At 43.4% G+C, this 21529-nt stretch overlaps 2 protein-coding genes across 10 annotated transcripts in view; one reads left to right on the plus strand and one right to left on the minus strand.

Moving 5' to 3' along the window:
• Window positions 1-21529, plus strand: part of LOC140225471 (uncharacterized) — a 164043-nt gene that overhangs the window by 103720 nt on the left and 38794 nt on the right. The gene's annotated exons all lie outside the window — the stretch shown is intronic.
• Window positions 1-21529, minus strand: part of LOC109032110 (protogenin B) — a 272437-nt gene that overhangs the window by 78684 nt on the left and 172224 nt on the right. For both annotated transcript variants that reach the window (XM_072304518.1, XM_072304517.1), the window contains one exon: window positions 4317-4534. In XM_072304518.1, coding sequence (XP_072160619.1) covers window positions 4317-4534 — 218 coding nt within the window. The remainder of the gene's footprint in view (window positions 1-4316; window positions 4535-21529) is intronic.

Genomic DNA, 21529 nt, shown 5'->3' on the forward strand with positions numbered 1-21529 from the left:
CCGGGGTCCTCGCGAGGGAGCGGCAACACTGTCGAGGCGGCTGGGAAAAGTAATTCAATACCCGGTTACGAGAGATTAATTTGAAACAAACGCGAGAAAGGAAAGTGACAAAGGACGACCAGAATAAAAAAAAAAACAAGATCCTTAAAACTACGCGCGCGCGACCCCTTCAGAGCGGAATAAAATTAAGGGCGCGGAGTTTAATTAAAGACAATGCGTAAATAAAAAAGAGGAGAAGGGGCGGGGGGCGCCAACCTGGAAGAAAAGATCCGATCGATCAGAATGTATACTTTGGGACGAGCTCGACTAATTTGTTTTAATTGTGCCGGTAGGCCCTCTTCTCGACTGCAATCTTGCGGGCATGACCGAGGAAAAACGACGTGTGGACCATAGGGCGTTGCCAAATCTCCTATTCCAAATCACGAATTTTCGAGAGAACTTACGAATACTTTCCGTCCAATTTTTCAGAGAATTTCGTTCACAATTTACTTTAAAGCGTCGGAAAATTATTACGTAGCATGGTGTCAACGATTACGGTGACAACAAACAGTTTTTCTAAGTTTTTGTCGACTCAATGGTCATCCAAAAATAAAAAAATTCTGACTCCTATGAAAGATGATCACGGTGTCAACGATCACGACGTCAACAAAACTTAAAACTTCCCCCTATTACAACTTTCAACTTTCAAGTCTTGTTTTTCTTGTGTTCTAACCTAATCTAACCGACCATACGCGACCCAGACCTCTCCTGTGCACTCAAATTTTTAATTTTACTTATAAGGAAGATATTTTTTTGTTTGTTGACACCGTGATCAGAGCCCATTTTTGCGTTTTACTGCCTGAGCACGACGTCAACAATTGTTGACTCCATAATCATATTTTAGGTTTGTTGACACCATGATCGTTGACATCATGCAACGTTACCCAGAAGATTTAATTGAAAAACACTCATAACGTTCCTTGAAAATGAGTACTTATTGAGAGTAAACTTGGCAACATTCGAATGATGATACGGCGTTTCTCCCTAGCGCGGCATAATAGAGCGCGGGACAAGCCCACCGATTTTACGGGCCTGAAAGGGATGATGAACCCTGATTTGATTACGCGCGAGCAAGGTAGTAATTTCCCCTTTTCTTCCGCGGGCACTCCGCCCCGACAGCGTAACTCCTGTTGCGTAACATAGGGACATCCGCGGTTTCTGCTCGGAACGGGCCTCTTTGTTCGGTCCGGTTGCGAGAGGCGCGAGTTGCGAAATCGCCGCTTCCGAGGGGGATTGGGATTCGCAACGTAATTCGTCGTTTTGCCACCCGCCGCTAGATGGCGCTGGAGGCGGTACAGCTGGAGGCTCCGGTGTCTTGCACCATGCCGTAAGTGTTATAACACCCTCCCTGACCTAGAGTATGTAATGTTAGCGTGGGGATGTTTCGTGTGCTCGTGGGTCGGTTTGTTTTCATTCGCTGAGCACGCTTAGAGTACCTGTATAGCGAGAGTATAGACAGATGTGAAACTCCGAAAATCCATCAGGCCTTCACCGATGCCTCCGCGAATAAAGTTAGGGCCCAGAAATGCAGCCAACCTATGAATTTCAATTATCCAGAGCGATTTATTAATACAACTGTTACGAACCATCGTTTATCAAGCACGTATTTGACTTAGTTTTTGCATAAATTTACTCATTTTTGTGGAAGAACGCTCATTTATGTACTTTCTTAGCCATCTTCGTTAGAATTGGAATCTACAGACTGGCAGTGAAATTTTGTGCGTTAGAAGTTGGTTAGAAGGGTGGCTGCACTTTTGGGCCCTAAGCCCTCCATGAAGCGATCTGTCCATACTCTCGCTATACAGGTACTCTAGGGGATGTTTCGTGTGCTCGTGGGTCGGGTTGTTTTCATTCGCCGAGCACGCTTGAACTCACTTATTCTCGACTTTGAATGTACATCAAAAATTCATGTTGGAGGTTGCAGTGGGGTACTCCCTGATGGGTTCTTGAGCAATTTCGAAATAGATTGTCGGAGCTCCTGGAAAAATAATCGCATATTCGTGGTTCTTTAGGGGTAAAATAGCAAAATTGGCCTTGGGGCGACAATTTAAACCCCCTCTCCCTCATCCTTGGCTGGACCGATCTGAATTTTTAGTATGTTTTCACCTGGTATAAGATGTGACTGTTCAGAAATTTACATGCCCATACAAAATTTGTTGCCCCCGCGGCAGCGTTGCCAAATTGCGGACTCCAAAATATCGAATTTGATAATAAAATGAAGGTTTCGAAGTGTGATTTCCATTCAAAATCAAAAATTTAAATCGTAGATTGTAGTAGGGTGCTGCCTGATGGGTTTTTAGCCAATTTTGAAACAGAGGGTTTGAGTTTTTTGAAAAATAATTGAATTTTTGTGGTTTTTTAAGGGTAAAACTGCTCTCTTGGATATCACGGCAGTGTAAATACGACCCTCATGGTGTCTTCCATGCTTTCGGCTGGAGTCCCTTTATACTGAGAGTGAATAAGACAACACCCCCTCATGGAGTCACAAACGGGAATAAAGATTACAGAAATTGAACGTTTTTCGGAATCATTGATCGGTTCATTCTCAAATTCCTTTCTCCGTTCTTTCTCTCATTCTGTTTGTTCGTTGCCGAACCCGTAATTCCCGGTCCATTCCAAATTATAATCTTTGCAATCGGTGAAAATGTAATCTTTATTCCCGTTTGTGACACTGTGAAGGCCTAAAATACGGGAACCAATCAGAAATGGATTCACATTGTCTTTACTCTCAGTATAAAGGGACTCTACTTTCGGCCCGCGGATGAGGAGACGGAGCGGGGCGGGGCTTAAGCGGGCTTTCCGGTGTCGGCGGTGGCGAGCTTACGGAAGGATTGCGGGTCCGTAAATCAAGCGCAACTTGCACTGAGCTTGCGGTGGCGGTGAGTAAGTCGTAGCCGCCTTATTTACGGCCTCTCCGAGAGCCCGGATACTGACATCCCAGGCCTCGCGGCCGACCACTGCTCGTCGGGTTCTACCATCCACCTGTCTCCGTTCTTTCCAGCGTATTTTTCTATCTTCTATCTCTCACCTATCTCCAAGTCCGAGATGGCTGCGACCACAGAAGCAGAGCTGATATATTTTAGAGAACCCACAATGACAATCCAAAGTGCACTGAAAAGAAAGTTACGGGCTGTATAGATATACCGCACGGAGAAAAAAACCTCGTGCGTGGGACCCGAAGTTTAGGTCATATGGATCTCTGAAGTTTTCAGATTGAGCATGTGAACTCTTTAGATCTAGCTGTCGAGGTTCGAATCACATCTGAAACTTCAGTTCTTACATCTGAAGTACTTCGGTTTTCGCATCCGAAAAACTTCGATCCTCACATCCGAAAAACTTCGGTTCTCACATCTGAAGTACTTCAGATGTTTCAGAATGTTCAAATGTTTTCAAGATGTTTCAGATGTCTGACCTGAACTTCGACAGCTAGACCTTAAGTGTTCAGATGCTCAATCCGAAAATTTCAGAGATCCATATGACCTTAACTTTGGGTCCCACGCACGAAGTTTTTTTCTCCGTGCGCAATGAGAGTAGATTCCCCTCCTTAGTGATGTTAAATTCGAAGGTCAACGCTTTTTCCCGTCTAATGGTGGACTCTGAGCAACCTCTCGAGGAAAAAATCAAATAAAATTCCCCTGATGATGGCTGCTAAATGACGGGATAAGCTCTTCGCTGGGCGAGTTTTTACAAATTCAGTTAGGACCACACTGCTTAGCTCTTCACTTTTGAGTCATCACTAGGCGGATCTGAGCGTTGACTTTCGAAAGGAACTTTTTTCCAGTTTAAGGTGTGGTTCTTTCGGCCCGAACTTTGGAGGTCGGGCATTGGCGTCACTAGATATTCTCGCGCGCCCCCGCCGATCCCTGGCCCTTTCATATCAGAAGTTTTGATCGGCGCACCCCCCCCCCCCCCCGCCCATCTAGTCATTCAGATCTGAATAAATGGGAGAGAATCAAGGTATCGCTATGAGAATAGAAAGCAAAGTGAAGAGGAAATTCAAGTCCCAAAAAAGTATGAAAAAATGTGAAACTTACACGAAAATCACACTTAGTCACTCGTGGGAGTGTTAAGTACTTTTTCTCTTCGCTTTCCTCTTCCTTCGTCTTTTCTGCCTCTCTCTCTCCCTCTCTTCCTTCTTTCTTTTCTTTCTTTTTCTTCTGCTTTTTCCGGTTTTCTTTTCCCAACATTTTGCGCCCTTCGCATCGCTGCATCCCCCCGCCCGGCGGTGGCGGCAAGTATGGTAGTTACGCCAATGGGGTCAGGGATGAGGTACGTACCTTGAATTTCTTGTAGGTGAGGGAGCCGTTGTTCTCGACGCGAATGCGGGGGTCGGAGAGGTTGACGGGGACCATGGAGCCGGTGAAGTAGCCATCGAACCAGGTGACCGAGTACGGGCGCGCCACGGCCGGCTTGCAGTCCAGCCTCAGCGTCCGACCCTTCGTCACCACCTGATCCCCCGGCTCCACCAGGAATCCTAGGTCCTTCTCCGACAATTCTGAAACAAAGCAAAAAAACCGGGAAAATTAACAGAAAGCCGCCTGATGAACTACATTTACAACTAGCATACATTAACTATTAGCAATAGAGAAGGAGAGGTAGAATAATATACATATTAATCATTAGCAATAGAGAAGGAGAGGTAGGTGTGTCATGCGAACGACTCCTCCATTGGCGAATCCAGAGTGAGCCGGACGAGGGGCCAGGGCCAGTTTAAGGGGGTGGCCACATGGGCCGCGGCCCATGACGGCAAATCTATAGGGAGCGGCAAATTTTGCAATTTTTTTAAATGTAGGTATAAAAAAAATTCGGATTTAGAAAAAAAAATTTCAAACGAGAAAAGGCGGCAAAATCTCTAATTTTCTGAAAGTATGGTAGTTTCTACTTTTGTCGTCTTTCGGTGATACAAGGGGCAGCACCTTTAATTAGTCGAGTTCTGAGAGAAACCAAACACGCAATTTGGCCTGGAACGGCGACTTACCTAGAGAAAAATGATGACGCCCTTGAGATGAAACGGAGAAGCCCTCGGCGCGGCGATCGGCATGTAACACATATTAGCGCCTACAAGACTGCACGAATGCTTCACGCATTGCATCAAACACAGTGGGGTCATGGCGGACAGCGTGAAACGGATAGCGCCTACGAGAATGCATGAATACCTCACGCATTGCGGCAAACACAGTGCGATCAGCGCGAGACGCATAGCGCCTACAAGACTGCGTGAATACTTCGCGCATTGCGTCAACCACAGTGCGGTCTGCGAGGCGCGGCGGCGGAAGTTAAAATCATTAATCCACATTTACGTTTGTTCTTTATGATTGTAAATTAATCGATAAATCGCAAAGCACGCCATGCTACTGATCACTCGACCATGCTCACGGGTCACAATGATTGTGCGGAAATTGGGAAGGCTGCAGCTCGCGAACGTTGAAATGACGTGTTTCTATAGATACTCACGGAAATGTTTTCATATTTTTCGCAAAATTGCGACAGTTTGTGAAAAACGGATGAATTAAGGTTGTACTTTTGAACTCTTTCTTTTCTTTGAGCGCGCGCGCGGCGGGGGGGGGGGGGGGGGGTTCAAAATGAGAGGGCCATTTCGAGGAATGGGGAGGCGTTTTTCCTTCGCACGGTAGTGTGGGGCCTGGGACTTACACTGCCGTGCTAAGGAAGAACGCCGTATGATCATTCGAGAGTTGCCAAATTTCCTTGGATAAAATGTTTATTTTTGAGGAGACTTATGAATATTTTTTCTTGAATTTTTCGGACACTTCAGATCTAATTACAAACAAAATTATCTGAGAAATTGGCAGAAAAATACCCATAAATTTTCCTGAAAATCAGTGATTTGCCAGGGGAAATTTGGCAACGCCTGAAGGCTTTTCCTTAGCACGGTAGTGTGGGTCCTGGGGCTTCCAGTACTGAAGTCTTACGGTTTAACCTCATGGGACGCCCTGTATTCCGAGAAATCTAGTATCCAAGTTCTCCGGGTCGCTAGCGATTCTCGTCTGACTTCGACGTTAATAATTTACAGAACTGCCTCACAACTTGCCGAAAGTACGACGCCAGTTACTCCATTATTAAAGCAATTAGTGCGTATCGCTGGTAAACTTTTCCGAACGGCTTGTGCGTTCACAATAAAACAAAAACAAAACTAAGCTGACCCACTTCCATCGTGCCTAAAATAAATTTGATACGGTGGGACTGCGAAGATGGTTTCCATCACGGCGGAAAGGATGTGTCCCATTAAGGAGGGTATTTGGGTCGTAACTTTTGTCGAAAATTGAAACAACTTACAATAATGTCATGGATGGTCAAATCGACTCTTAATTATCTACCCTGTGAGAACTTGTCCTTATTTCAGGTGTTTTAGAAAGGTTTTTGCCTGATTTACCAGCGCAAAGTAGGGAAGTTTTGCAGTTTCCTCGCATGATTGCTCATTTTCTGTCCTAAATTAGATTGCTGCTGCATGAGCACAGGAACTACCACTTTCATATTCGAATATGTTAATCTTCAGTACACCCATTACAACATATTTAAAGGAGAAAGTGGTAGTCGCTTATGCTCATACATAGACAATCTAATTTAGGACCGAAAATGAGCAATTATTCGAGAAAGCTGCAAAACTTCACTACTTTGTGCTGAAAAATCAGGCAAAAGCCTTTCAAAAACACCTCATATAAACACAAGTTCTCACAGGGTAGATGATTAAGAGTCGATTTGACCATACGTGCGACATTGTTTTAAGCTGTTTCAATTTTCGAACAAAGTTAAGGCCGAAATACCCTCCTTAATAGGACACATCCTTTTCAGGTGTTTTTGTTGGTCTGCCATGACAACTTCCGGAATGTGAAATAGCGTCGTCGGTGATACGTCACTCCACGTGTAGGTATCAGAAAATGTAGCCACAGGAAGTTGAAATTTTAATTTTCAAGGCATGCATTTAAGTCTTTACCATGTTTTCTCAGGATCATTTGTGAATATTCACGTTTCTCTCGGGAATAAGGTCATAATTTCGTCTTAAAAGTTTGCAAATTTTAAGGGAAAAAATTCACAACTTTTTAGAAAATCTAATTTAGGACCGAAAATGAGCAATTATTCAAGTAAACTGCAAAACTTCACTTCTTTGCGCTGGTAAATCAGGCAAAAACCTTTCAAAAACACCTTATATAAGGACAAGTTCTCACAGGGTAGATGATTAAGAGTCGATTTGACCATACGTGACATTATTTTAAGCTGTTTCAATTTTCGACCAAAGTTAAGGCCAAAATACCCCCTTAATGGGACACATCCTTTCACGAGAAAACCAATGGATCACTTTCAGAACCTCTAAGTTTTGTATGAACGGAGGTGTGAGCTTTTAAAGTTTTCGAATTCCGTCCAACCTCTCCTGTTGATTTTATCCACTCTGCGTCGAAGCAATATTTACAAGATTTTGCTTTGATAATTGAATCGTGTCATGCGAAAACCGCTCTCAATATCAGGCACTTCAACGCTACGAGAAGTAAACGATTCCGTTCGATTTCTGCATTTATTATTACTTGAAGACTTTAATCAAAAACAACACATTTAAAAATTAGTAAATGGAGAATTCGCACGCAAATTTTCTATTGTTTCATTTGAAACTGTCGAGAGAGCCATGAAGTGGAGTATTCACACGTTTTGGGGATTACTCAAGATTAATCAAGTTTCAATTTTCGACCAAAGTTAGGGCATACATACCCTCCTTATTGGGACGCATCCTTTCCACGATTTTTTGGCAACACAGCCGGCGAATTTTTTTTCCCACTTACCGGGAGCCACGCACCGCGGACCCGAGCGGATTTTAATATTTTCCATGCGCTGCCGAAACGGCGCGCGTGCCCTCCCCGGCTAATGAGATCAAGATTGCGCTAATGAATTCTCATTACCCACCGGCAGAACGATTTTCGGGCGATTATCATGGGCGCCCGCCCAGGTCGGGCCCGCGAAAATAAGCCGAAAATGACCCGGGCGATTATCGCAGCGTTTATCTGTGCATCTGTATCCGTGTACTTAGCACACACCGTCCCGTTTGTATCATGCCCGGGATTTTTTTTGTTATTCAATGGAGGATTTCCTGCCCGGTCGAGACTAACACTTCGTCGAGGTGTGAAAATCAGATTCTTAATCAGACTGCGCTTCGATCTCGTCGTGGATCTAGGCGTTTTAATGAGGTTGTGGGAAGAATCGCAAATTGAGAATGTCGCGGTTGGGATATACAAGGTGATTCGGTAGCAGCTAGACTCTTAAAGCCGCCAAGAAGTATTTTCTCTTAAATCAATAATTGAATCAGTGAGTTCGAAAACACACCAACTCGGGTTTTTTTTCGATTTCCACTTTTTTACGGTTTAGTAACACTTATGGATAGAGGCATCTGCACGCAAAAGGAAATTTCGAAATTGCAATCGGAAGTGCTCGAAACAGCGACGGGGAAAGGGAAAAATCGAAGTATTTTATCGGAAATACCAATTTTTGGCCATTTCAAGGTAAACGGGTGACCATCCGATTTTGCAGTTTTCTTTTTTTGGTTCAGTATACCTTGTACCAACAGGTTACACAAATATTCAAGCGTTATTCAGGTCGAAAAATATACATTTTTCAGGGCAGACTATGAAAAATCAGTATCTGAAAGTCGGTGAGAACGAAAACACGCCAACTCGGAAATTTTTAAACGCTTAATTCTCTGTCATCTAACATGGTGTATCGATTTAAACTTGGTGCTTTACAAAGTCTCTAAGTACTTGTCCTTTGGCACCAAAAAGGTTTGTCTTAATCTAACTTTTTCGTCCATTGCGCAGTTTTAGGTGTTTCCTGAACAATTTTTTTTTCCGAGTTGGTGTGTTTTCGTACTCACTGATTCAATTTTGCTGCTTAATACAAACTAATATTTTGCTGAAACCAATCATTATTTTTCTTGGATCAAGACAAATTGGATTGCATTTTGCAAAAAAGAACCAAGGGCATTCCAATGTCGCTAAAATTGTGCAACCATTTTTACCTTGCAAATATAAAATGATCATCTAAACAATTACTAGCTTTACTCCTAATGAATTAAAAATTCACGACGAAAATTACCTTGGTGCAAAATGTTGTGCGTGATTCAGTTGCTTTATTGCAAAGAATGTAAGTTGCACAATCCTAGCAACATTGGAATGCTCTTAGTTCTTTATTGCAAAATGCAATCCGATTCAGCTTAAATAAAGATAAGAAAAATATTGGCGCGGCAAATTTAAGAATCAGCACGCTTGAGCCTTGAGCCAAGCACATATTTTTTAAGTGTGTTTGAGGCTAATTCTTTCAGTCAACTTAAGACGTTGTGGAGTCAACTTTTAGTAAACCGAAACTGCTTCCACTCGCATGACACTGGACAAAAGTATCTTGACTCCTGAGTCCACACTCTTAAAAAATTTGACAAGAAAAGGTACTCGTGATTTGTCTGATTTTTTGAAGCCGAGGAAACGAAAATCACCAATTTCAAGACTTGTGTGGTTTCAGAGCGGAGAAAAAGGCTTGATAACCTAATGATTATCACTGATAAAATCGGCCTTGTGAAGAGGGATATGGCTGATTCTTGATCGGCAGATCTTCAGGAACGCATGCATACCATTTTCAGTATTTTTCATTGATGCCGATTTTCCGACTTTTTCGGTGCTAGATCGGCTGTTTCCCCACTGTGCCACACTCTCTGTACTTTCTTTATCAGGGTGTCTAATATTTTTTAATTTTGAAAAATTCTGATATTCTCCTGATTTTTCTCGACTCCTGGCACAGTAGGCTAAAAGCAGTGAGACTTTCTCCGCTGAGGAGATTCGCGTACGAAGAATTCCTTATAGAACGTCCGATTTTCCAATTTTCCAGGTCTTTTTCCTGATTTTTTCCTATGTATGTATGAGCCGCTTTTACGGCGCGCTAGGGCGCTCTGATTTTTTCCTAATCGGCCAAAATTCCTGATATTTCCCGATTTTTCCGGTTTTCCTGATGCTAGACACCGACACCCTGTTTATGATTTTCCCTCGGATATCCCCGTCGAACCGCCCGCCAAAACGAAGCTTTCCATCGGCGGCGGCAGCGTGGCAACGGGCTCCCCCGGAGCGAAATGCGGGGTCCGCACAGGACGGAAGCGGCTAATTAAATACGTTCACGGGCGCAAATTTCATTCAAACGTCGGCTCATTCATTTCGCTCGCTCGTTTAATCAGCTCCCAATTAAGTCATCCCGGCGCCCCCCACCCCCACCCCACCAGGACCCCCGGACCCCCGGGCCCGCTGCCCCCCGAAAAAGCTCGCACGCACACAGGCACACATCAGCGCGGCGCACGGTGGATCGAATCGACGGAAGAGGTCGGACAAATTTGGAAATTTTGAAGGCTTATAACTCCGTTTGCACAAGACTTGGATATTTTGAAAGTGGTTCCATTGGTTTCCTCCAGGGTTGCCACGGAATTCAGAAAATGAAATTCACTGATATTTCCCTAATTTTCCGGCACTGGAAAAAACACATTGGATCGATCTAGAGTCCAGACTCTTAAAAACATCGACAAGAAAAAATACTCTTGATTCAATTAAATTCAAGCTTAAATCAAGAACCAAGCCTCTTAATTTAAGCGGATTTCGTTTTGATTCAAGCAAAAATCCGATTGAATCAAGAGTATTTTTTCTCGTCAATGTTTTCAAGAGTCTAGACTCTAGATACAATGTGTTTTTTTCCAGTGCTTAAAATTTAAAATCTAACGAATTAAACATCAAAATTTGCAGTTTTAGTCAAAAATTTCACGTCCGATCTCTCCGATCGACGCGAACCACTGCGCGGCGCCCGGCCCTCGTGTCCGTGTTGTTCCGGTCCGCGAGCGTGAAATAGGTCCGGTGCCCCGGCTCCCAGCCCCGTCCCATCGGGCGGTATCATCATCGCGGTGACCGGAACACGGAAGGGCTTTACCCCCCTCCCCCCCTTAATCTGCTCTACGCTACCGGAAAAAAACAGAGTGGGCGCTAAGAGGGATCACGTTCACTATAATGACGAGGAAAACCATTCCCTCGCTGGTTTCAGTGATGAGGGAAATACTTGTTGCACGGAGAAAAAAACTTCGTGCGCGAGACCCGAAGTTTAGGTCATATGGATCTCTGAAGTTTTCGGTTTGAGCATCTGAACACTTTAGGTCCAGCTGCTGAGGTTTGGATCGCCAGTTTGGAACTCCAGTTCTTACATCTGAAGTACTTCGGTATTTTCACATCCGAACAACTTCGGTTCTCACATCCGAAAAACTTCGGTTCTCATATCTGAAGTACTTCAGATGTAAGAACTGGAATTTCAGATGTGTGATCCGAACCTCGACAGCTGGACCTAAAGTGTTCACATGCTCAAACCGAAAACTTCAGAGATCCATATGACCTAAACTCCGAGTCCCACGCACGAGGTTTTTTTCTCCGTGTGCGGTACGGAGGCGATTTTTGGCGCCGCGAGTAAAAAGGTGATTCGATGGACGCCATAATTTGTGTCAGAACGGCATGCGATATATCGCATCAATTGGTTCCATTTTTTCAGCTACTCGTCATTTTTCTCCAATTTTGAGATCATAATTCTGTTATCAGGAGACTACAGCACTCACTTACGAATTTTGACAAAGAAATTCAGCGTAATAAAGGCGTGGTTTTTTTTAGAGAGAAAACATTGCATTCGATACTGATATCGAAACTGCACCCGAATGTGATATTTGCTCTCTAAGAAAACCACGCCTTTAATACGTTGAATTTCTTTGTTAAAGTTGGTAAGTGAGTGCTTAAGTCTCCTGACAACAGAATTGCGATCTCAAAATTGGAGAAAAATGACGAGTAGCTGAATAAGTGGAACCAATTGATGCGATACATCGCATGCCGTTCTGACACAAAATATGGCGTCCATCGAATCACCTTGAAAGTTTCCTTAACAGAATGCAGGCCTCCTCGACATACCAAAAGCAGAGTTTCTACTTTATTTTCACTTTCAAATCCCCTGTGTTTTCCCTGAGAGGGTTGGAGGACAAGGCGCACGAGTGCACCTCCTACAAGCTCCGAGGCCTCCTAAATTTGCATATCTGGTAACGCTTAGTTACAGCGTTCTACCGGGCCGAATTTCATGATTTTTACGGCTATCGACAAACAATTATCTTTAAATAAACCCGCTTTATTTAGATTTTGAAAATATGACCGAGACTTTTTTATACTACGTGGTAAAGGTGCGAATTTTCCCATTTAAACAATGTAAATTTGTATTATTTAAATTTGTATTATTTGTCATAGTTCGTTTGAACGTTCTTCGGGGCCGATTTCCATGATTTTGCGGATATTGACAGGTGATAGTCCCTAGATGAGCCCACTATATTCAGAATTTGAAAATAAGACCCAGGTTTTCTTTACATAAGAGCAGACCAGAGAGCTTAAGAAGGGGGGCAAAATTTGAGATTCCCGCCTAAGAAAAATGGCGGGATTTTCAAATTTAGCCGAAAATTGAACTAAGCGAGAAATGTTGAATCTATCATTGGAAACTGCAGTACAATTCGAATTACGGCTCTTGTTTTCTCCTCGAAGGAGGATTCCTCTTTCTGGTTTACGTAACACCGTTTCTCGAATCTGGTCATCGGTGAACGCGCATCGCGAATCGGGGGGGGGGGGGGGGGATAGGGAGGGTCGTGGATAGGCGTGGCCGGAGATCATTCACTCTTCGTCGGAGCTGTGACGTCATCGGAGGAGCAAGCCCCCCCCCCCCCGCCCCCTGCGAGTGAGCGACCGATCGTCCATGAACGAGGTTTTGCGTTTTGCACGATGCGGCGGCGAATCGCGCCCATTCGCGGTCCGTCTCACAAAGGTCGCACAGGAGAGCGAGTCTCTGAGACAGGATTGCCACAGTCAGAGAGCACCGGGAAAACCGGAAAATGTCAGGGAAGTTTAAAAAGTCATGGAAAACCTGGAAATGTCAGAGGAGAAATCGTTAAGTCACCTTTAATTGCTTTATTCTTGAATGGGTTATTCGACGTTTCGCGGAACAAATTTTGCCCGAAAAGCATTTCTAATTGTCTTATTGACCATCTGGCATACCTTCAATTGTCAGACATTTTAACCAAAATGTGTCAGGGCATTTAATTTTCTAGATTCCGTGGCAACACTTAAAAGGGAGATCGAACGAGAAAAATTTTTGATGGAACGGTGAAGTTTGAAGTTTATTTCGTCTTATTATCAAGGGCTGCTTCTTTAGGGAAATTTAACGGGGAGATCAGTGGATCTATTATTGAAACTTCCAAGTTTCGTTTTGACGAAGATAAGTTTTTCACCGGCGAGCGGCGACGCGACCAATTGCGTGGCGTGCTTTGCGATTTATCGATATTTCCCCACTTGAAGCTGTCGTATATGATCGATTATTAAGGTGCTCGCTGCGAATACCCTGTTTATCGATACTTTCCTATAGGTTTAAATTACCGATTAATCGATATATCACTAAGCACGCCACACCACTGGTCGCGTCGCCGCCCGCCGGTGAAAAACTTATCTTCGTCAATACAAAACTCAGAAGTTTCAATAATAGATCCACTGATTTCCTTGTTAAATTTCCCTCAAGAAGCAGCCCTCGATAATAAGACGAAATAAACTTCAAAATTCACCGTTTCCTCAAAACATTTTCTCGTTCGATCTCCCTTTGAAGTGTTGCCACAGCATCTAGAAACGGACGCGACGCACAATGAGACGAATCGATGAGAGAAGTCGGACAAAATCTAGAAACTTTAAAAGCTCATATTTTCGAAAATACAAAACCAAAAAGTTGGAGAGCGATTCAATGGGGTTTTTCTAGATTTTTCTCTCAGAAACACCCCTTGAAATAGAATTTGTGACGAATAATCATACAAGTTTGAAATTTTAGCCGAAAATGTCTCGTCCGATCTCTTCAGTCCACTGTGCGACGACTCCACGCTGACGACGCGCGACGTAGTGCTCAATTGGAAGCGGAGTACGACCGCATGAATGGGAACAGGGCCGCGCCCGCCCCCAACCCCCCCCCCCCCCACCCCCCGGTCCACGTGGGATTATTTTGGTTTTTATTTATATTGCGTCGTCCCTCTATATTGGTCTCGCTTTCGCCCCGTCGTCGTAGCCCCCCCTCCTGCCTCCTCCAACGCGGCGATCGCCCGTGATTTTTAAACGGGAACCTATGTCAAGGTCGTCGTCGCTGCATTTGTGCAAACTCCCTTCCCCCGCCGCCGTTGCCTCGCCCCCGCGCCGCCGGATGCATGGCGGCCAGGCTGGTCACTGGCTCAGTGTAGAGTACCTTTATGGACAGAGTATGGCCATTTCTGTGCCGGTTTCTCGTTGGTCAAGAGCAAATAGACCGTATTCGATAACGGTTCGATGTATCGTTTGGTTCAAAACAATAGAACATAACCTCAAACCAAACTAAAAGGATTTAAGTTGGAAAAGCTGAAAATGAGAAAATTCCTAACAATTTCACATTAATCGGCATTTGGTACTCAAAAAAATAGAAAAACTATTAAAAAAGACCCGTTCCCTCTGATTTCTGAATTTACTTTTGAGGCTACGTTTATGTTTTGAACAAATCGATATCGATACAATCTCACCCGTTTGATGTATCGAATACGATATATAGGCTGACACGACTTTCTTACGGCCGTAAACAAGATGGCTGTTGTCAGCACGCAAGTTTGAGGTTCAATAGGTCCCGGGTTCGAATCCCGGTGGTGGCGACAAATTTTCATGGAACTGACGAGTGGATCTGCAGAAACAGATTCCACTCGGCCTTAATCCCTGAAAATTTGAAAGCCTGGAGCATGGATGTGCCTAAATCCCATGATGTCTAAGGACAATAAATACTGTCTATCGATGGCTGTAGGTTCCAACGGAATATAAGCCACTGAACCAGCAAAAAAAAAAAAAAAAAAGTTTGAGGTTATGCACATCTTACATCCTTCTGTGATAAAGGCGAAAGTCAATTTAACGGTGTTTTCGTGTGTTTTTCATGTGTTATTCGTAGATATGCTAGTTTAAATTGTTACTGCCGTATAATTGAAATTTTTGTCAAATTTAAGCTTCTTATCTATGTTCCGGTGAGTCGCCATCTTGTTTGTTTATTTACGGCCGTAAGAGCATCATGAAGCCTAAACATTCGTTGACCAATCAAAAAGCGGCACAGCTTTCCTGTATTAAAAAGATACGAATGGCCATACTCTGTCTATAAAGGTACTCTAGTTCAGTGGCGAGGCGTGAATGATCGAAAATCGATTTTCCTCCACATGAAGCTATAGTCAAGAATCGATTATTGAGGTGTTTGTTGCGAACGCCGCCCGTTCACATCGATCCTTTCCCATAGGTTTAAATGATAGATCAATCGATACATCGGAAAATACGGGCAACTTCGAGACAAGCAAATCCTATGATTTTATCCTTATTTTAATTCAATTAGTTGGACTTCATTTGGCAATTAGGAACTACTGTTTTTGTCTCATCCGTAAAAACACTCATGCGCATGAGGAAACAAATAGAACACACGTTGTTTCTAGACTGAGCCTCATAATGTTGTTCCAAATTGCAAGATCTGGTCCAATTTGTACAAATAGTTCCATGTTGCATTTAAATGTCCACATAACAGCGACAAACAAATTCATGATCAGTGACGATGTGTGAATGATCGATTATCGATAATTTCCCATTTGAGGATGTGGCAAAGAATCGATTAATAAGGTGTTCGTTGCGCACACCCTGTTCATCGATCCTTTTCCATGGGTTTAAATGCCCGATCAATCGATATCGCAAAGCACGCCACGCCACCGTTCATAATGTATCAAAGTTTTCTATCCGATGGGAAAGGAACGAAAATAAAAGCTTGTTTCTGCTTTGGTGGACTTCATCGAATGTCCCAATGGGTTAGTTTTCTCTTTCGAGAGACGTATACCTTCATGTACCCGGCGGTGCAAACAACTAATCAAGTTTAAGTAAAAACACGTGGATCAGCAAGAAAATTGGCTGCCCATCGAGAGAAATTGACCTCGGGGAGGGGAGGAGGGTGTGCTCGGAGCAGTAATGACCCAATAACTACGCGATTGAGAAGAATTGCGTTCGAGAGGGAAGTTCTGGTTCAAAACTTTGCGATTTGCGGTCGCGGAAAATTGTATTGGAAAACTTAATGTTGCCCACATTATTAGGGACCGCTCGAAGGAAGCACGCACAAACGCACATACAGACTCGCATCGTATCGAAGCAAGTCTTCGTCTACAACATTAGAAGACGAAGACCGGGAAGAAGGAGAAGAAGGAAAAGAAGAAGAGGAGGAAGAAGAAGAAGAAGAAGAAGAAGAGAAGGAGAAGAAGAAGAAGAAGAAGATGAGGAAGAAGAAGAGGAAGAAGAAGATGAGGAAGAAGAGAAGGAGAAAGAGGGAGAAGAGGAAGAAGAAGAAAAAGAAGAAGAAGAAGCAGAGGAGGAAAATGTGGAGATAGAGAGAGAAAAAATACAGGACGTAGTGAGCAAAAGGTCCTAATTACCGCCAAGAAGTACTTTTTCTTGAATCAAGAATTTCGGTGCTTATATAAAATGAGTTTTTGGTTAACTTGAGCATTTTTGTCTTGTATGAAGAAAAATGCAGCTTAAATAAAGATGAAAAAAATTATGGCGGCAAATTCAAGATTCATCGTGCTTGAACCAAGCACACTTTTTTTCAGTGAATAATAGCAAAATTGAAGGAAAATATTCCAGCAACAGAAAAAAGTTATTTTCCTGATCAAAGTATTACACAAACCCTGAGTATTGAACTTTTCCTCCGCGTTTCTCTTCTTCATGGCTTGTACATCGCACGTTACGTAATGTTTTAACGACCCCTTGCAAGCTGGAACTTCCTCCCCCTTGACAACCAGTGTATCTCTTGCGCGGTGCTTGAACCCTTCCAATACAAGGGTGAAGCGAGGTAAGTTGCAGTGCACTTATCTCATTAGATTGGGAAATCGAATCTACGAATTGCAGAGGGGCGCGAGTTCATTGCTCCAGTTCACTAATCTGCCGTGCTAAGGAAAAACGCCGCAAGAACATTCGAGAATTGCCAAATTTCCGCGTATAAAACATGCATTTTTGAGGAGAGCTATGAATATTTTCTACTGAAATTTTTGGATGATTTAGATCTAATTACAAAGAAGATTCTCTGAAAAATTGAATGAAAACTATTCATGAATTTTCCTTGTAATAGAGATGTTGCATGTGTGAGGAATTTGCGATTTGACTCTCGATTCATATGTAAAAGTTCGCGAGAAACACGAAAAATGAGATTTTCGACGTTTAAAGTTTTCCTTGTTTTCGAGATATTTTCGAAGGAAAATGAACCCCACGTTATTTTCCAAAAGGGCTCCAGAGAGTGGGCACCAGGCGGATCAGCCAATCAGAGACGACTCGCAAGAGTAGGGGATGCCACTCGAACCGCAATTCAAACTGCGGCTCGTGTTTTCTGTTTGGTTAAGATTCGGTGATCGCCCAAACTAAAGAAAATTGAAAACAACAGGAGTCCTTTTACCCCCATATTCGTGCTCACTGTTCAGACCGGTGAAGCCGATTACGGGGCCCAAAACTTCGTCGTCCCCTGCGGGCTGATTATTGAAATTGATAGACAAAGCAATAGATAAAGAAGACAAAAAGGATATGGAGGGATCCTATTGGTGAAAGCGGGTGGTTGCAATGGACAAAGGGCGCAGACAATATCGACGGTGAAACTACCAAACCACGTATCTCGTTTGCGGTGTTTAAAAATCTACGCTCACGTTTTATTTTTTTGAAGTAGACCAAATCAATATCATTCCTTGAAATTTTCACGGAATTTTCTCCCCACAAAGAAGAAAAATCACAGAAATTTTCAAGACTGGATGTTAAGTAGTTTTTTATTTAAAAAATAAAGTATGACAGGAAGTCTGCGACGTCGCAAACCGAGATACGTGGTTTGGTAGTTTCACCGTCGATATACTAACTAAAGGCAACCCACGAGAGACCCAATAGTGAGTCCATCATTTACCCCCTTAGTCTATAAGAACCACCCATTTAAACCGATAGGATCGCTCTATACACTGTATGTCTCCTACGTCTATGGCTTTGTCTATAAATTTCAATAATCGGCCCGCTGGACGAAGGAACGTAACTCCACTCCAGGGTTGCCAAATTGACCCCAAAAATTAATTTATTTTACCCAAAAGTATCTGTACAATTTATATCCAAAATACACGGATTTTCGCATGGAATTTGCGGACAAAGCAGTGAAATATTCGATAAGAAATTTCCACAATTTTCCCGGTTTATATGCAATCGGCAGGAAATTTGGAAACATTTAAATGGCGTTAAGTTCTTTCTCCAGGAAAACGACGAATTGTTTAATCGAGTTCGGCGACTTGCGTGTGGTTATCAGCTTATCAGCGTCGAACTTCCGCTACTTTTCGGCCGGCAGGGATGAGGGCGGGGGGGAGGACAGGGTTCGCGAGGCGGGGGAAGGGGGGGGGGGCACTCAGGATTTAATCTACACCGTTGAATCGTGATTTATCGCCGGGAAGAGAGCTCGAGGTCGAAGCGGCCGGGGAAACCTGTTGAAGAAAACCAAACAAAAAAGTTCACCTCTTGGACGCGGTGGCGGGGAGGGTGGAGGGAGGGGAGGGGTTACCCTAAAACTCGAACCTTACACTACCCTTTCAGATTGGAGCGTGGTGCTCGCTTCATGATGTTGCAATGCTGTGGCTGGGATTTACAGACGTACTCGGAGTAACTTGGGAGCGTCCATACATAAACGTACCAGGGTGTCTAGTATTTTCTAATTTCGAAAAATCCTGATATTTTCCTGATTTTTCCTGATATTTTATAAAAAATTCCTGATTTTGGGTTTTTAAAATTTCTGATATTTTCCTGATTTTTCTCGATACCTGGCACGCTAGGCAAAAAGCAATAAGACTTTCTCCGCTGAGGAGATTCGCGTAAGAAAAATTCCTGATAAAACTTCCGATTTTTCCGATTTCCTGATATTTTCCTGATTTAATCCTAATCGGCCAAAATTCCTGATATTTTCCGGTTGTAGCGTTTCCTGATGCTAGACACCCTGCGTACTAAGGGGGGGGGGGGGGGCAGAGGGAGGGTGTGAGCCTGCGGTACGCTTCGTTTCAAAGAAGGAGTAGTATCTTAAGTTCTTTTTCCGGAAAAAACCTTTTTGAACTCCAATGGACGGTTTGGAGCAAAATCAACCCAAGTGCAATGAGGCACTTCCTCGAAGGACGACTAGTTCAGGAAAATTTTTTGGGGGGTGAAATTACAGCATACCCATCCACGTTTAGCGAGTTTTCAGGAGCCCATAGAAAGCTCTCTCCATAGCCTTTTTGATTGGCTTTGCGATTAAAATTTGAGGTAGGTTTCGTAGATTAGGACCTAAGTACTTAACGATCTACGTGATAGTGAAACAGATTTTTCATGGTTTTACTGTTTCAGACGGGCTAGAGAATTCGAAAAATTCAGAAGGAGGTGAATTTTTCCCCTCAGTTTCACCTCAGGAATCTTGGTATGGACTATGCCTAAAGTTTTTCATTATTTTTTTTGTTTTTCTCATACAGTTGGGCAAAATAATTTGAAAAATTCAGACGGAAAGGAATTTTTCTTGTTTTCCTTTTTTCTCCATTTCACCTCAGGAATCTAGATATGGACTGCCGCAACTCTGCCGTGCTAAGGAAGAACACCGTATGAACATTCGAGAGTTGCCACATTTCCTTCGATAAAATGTTTATTTTTGAGGAAAGTTATGAATATTTTCCCTTGGAATTTTCAGGAACTTCAGGTGAAATTGCGTACAAAATTATCTGAAAATTCGAAAGGAAAGTATTCATAAAGTTACCAGGAAATTCGTGTTTTATCGAAGGAAATTCGGCAACGCCTGAAGGTTCATACGGCGTTTTTCCTTAGCACGACAGTATGCCTAAAGTTTTCCATAATTTTGTTTTTTGTTTTTCTCCTACAGTTGGGCAAAAAAATTTGAAAAATTCAGACGGAAAGGAATTTATTTTGTTTTCCTTTTTCTCCATTTCACCTCAGGAATCTAGATACGGACTGCCGCAACTATACCCGAAGGTTTTCTTAGTTTTTTTCTGTTTTTCTCCAAAAGTTGGGCTTTCCCAGCGAGTTATTCCGTCGAAACTGTCGAACTGGAAAAGGATTTTTTTCCCCCTTTTTCTCCATTTCACCTCAGGAGTCTAGATATGGACTGCCGCAACTATACCCGAAGTTTTCCTTAGTTTTTTTCTGTTTTTCTCCAAAAGTTGGCCTTTCTCAGCGAGCTATTCCGTCGAAACTGTCGAACTGGAAAAGGATTTTTTTTTGTTTTCCTTTGTCTCCATTTCACCTCAGGAATCTAGATATGGACTGCCGCAACTATACCCGAAGTTTTCTCTTAGTTTTTTTCTGTTTTTCTCCAAAAGTTGGGCTTTCCCAGCGAGTTCTTCCGTCGAAACTGTCGAACTGGGAGCCGATGATGGAAGCCGAGCGATAGTCATGCGAAGGTGACCGCTGATAAATTCTCACTCGAACGCGCCCGTCGCACGCTCGAAAAAACAGCCTATCATCCTTCCTTACATGACCCCTCCACAACACGCGATCAAACAGGAGCTGAGGCTCACGTTCGAGCTGGAGTTGGGTCTTTCGGCGAGGAGCGCGGCGAATTTTACGCCCCGGCGGTGCTACAAGTCCGGGCAATTAACACTCCTTAGCCATCATTAACATGCGTAATCTCCGCATAATTAACACTCCTTAATATGCGCAGATTAAGCGCATGTTTGTTGTCCGAGTTTGCGCGCTCGCCCCCTGAATAGATAACTATTTTAATAAGGTCATTCTTCGTTTTTATTCTATTTTCTTTCGAGGGACGTGCTCGGCGCCCATTGTTTCGCCTTCCGCTCCGCGCGCCCATAGTTGATTCCGGGAGGATTTTCGGACGTCTTTTCCCTCTCGACACTCCACTACTCTACCGTGCTAGGGAAAACTACGATCGTCCACCTTATCCGTCGCGCTTTCATAAAAATACCTCAAATTTATCCAATATAAACTACCCCCTGACCGCTACTCGGCCCAATCCCCCGAGGGCGCTGCGCGCTTTCTAAGGTCCGCTTTTCGGACCTCTTTTGAATTGGTCTAGCACAAAGTAAGACAAAGCTCAAAACAAACGATGAAGATGTTGCATGTGTGAGGAATTTGCGATTTGACTGTTGATTCATAGCTAAAAGTTCGCGAGAAACACGATGGTGCCACTGGTTTTCTCTGAAATCAACTCCCAAGATCAAAAAAAGCTCTCAAGTTGAGGCCAAAATGGAGGGGATATCCCACTAGATGTCATACTCAGGAAGTATCAACTCGTATCGATACTGTACGACTCTAAGCCAAACCTTCGATAGGGAGCAAATACATTAGCAGGGTTGCCGTGTTTTCAGTTCCGGAGTTCCCAA

This window comes from Bemisia tabaci, chromosome 9, assembly GCF_918797505.1.
Source record: "Bemisia tabaci chromosome 9, PGI_BMITA_v3".
In the NCBI taxonomy this organism is placed as follows: domain Eukaryota; kingdom Metazoa; phylum Arthropoda; class Insecta; order Hemiptera; family Aleyrodidae; genus Bemisia; species Bemisia tabaci.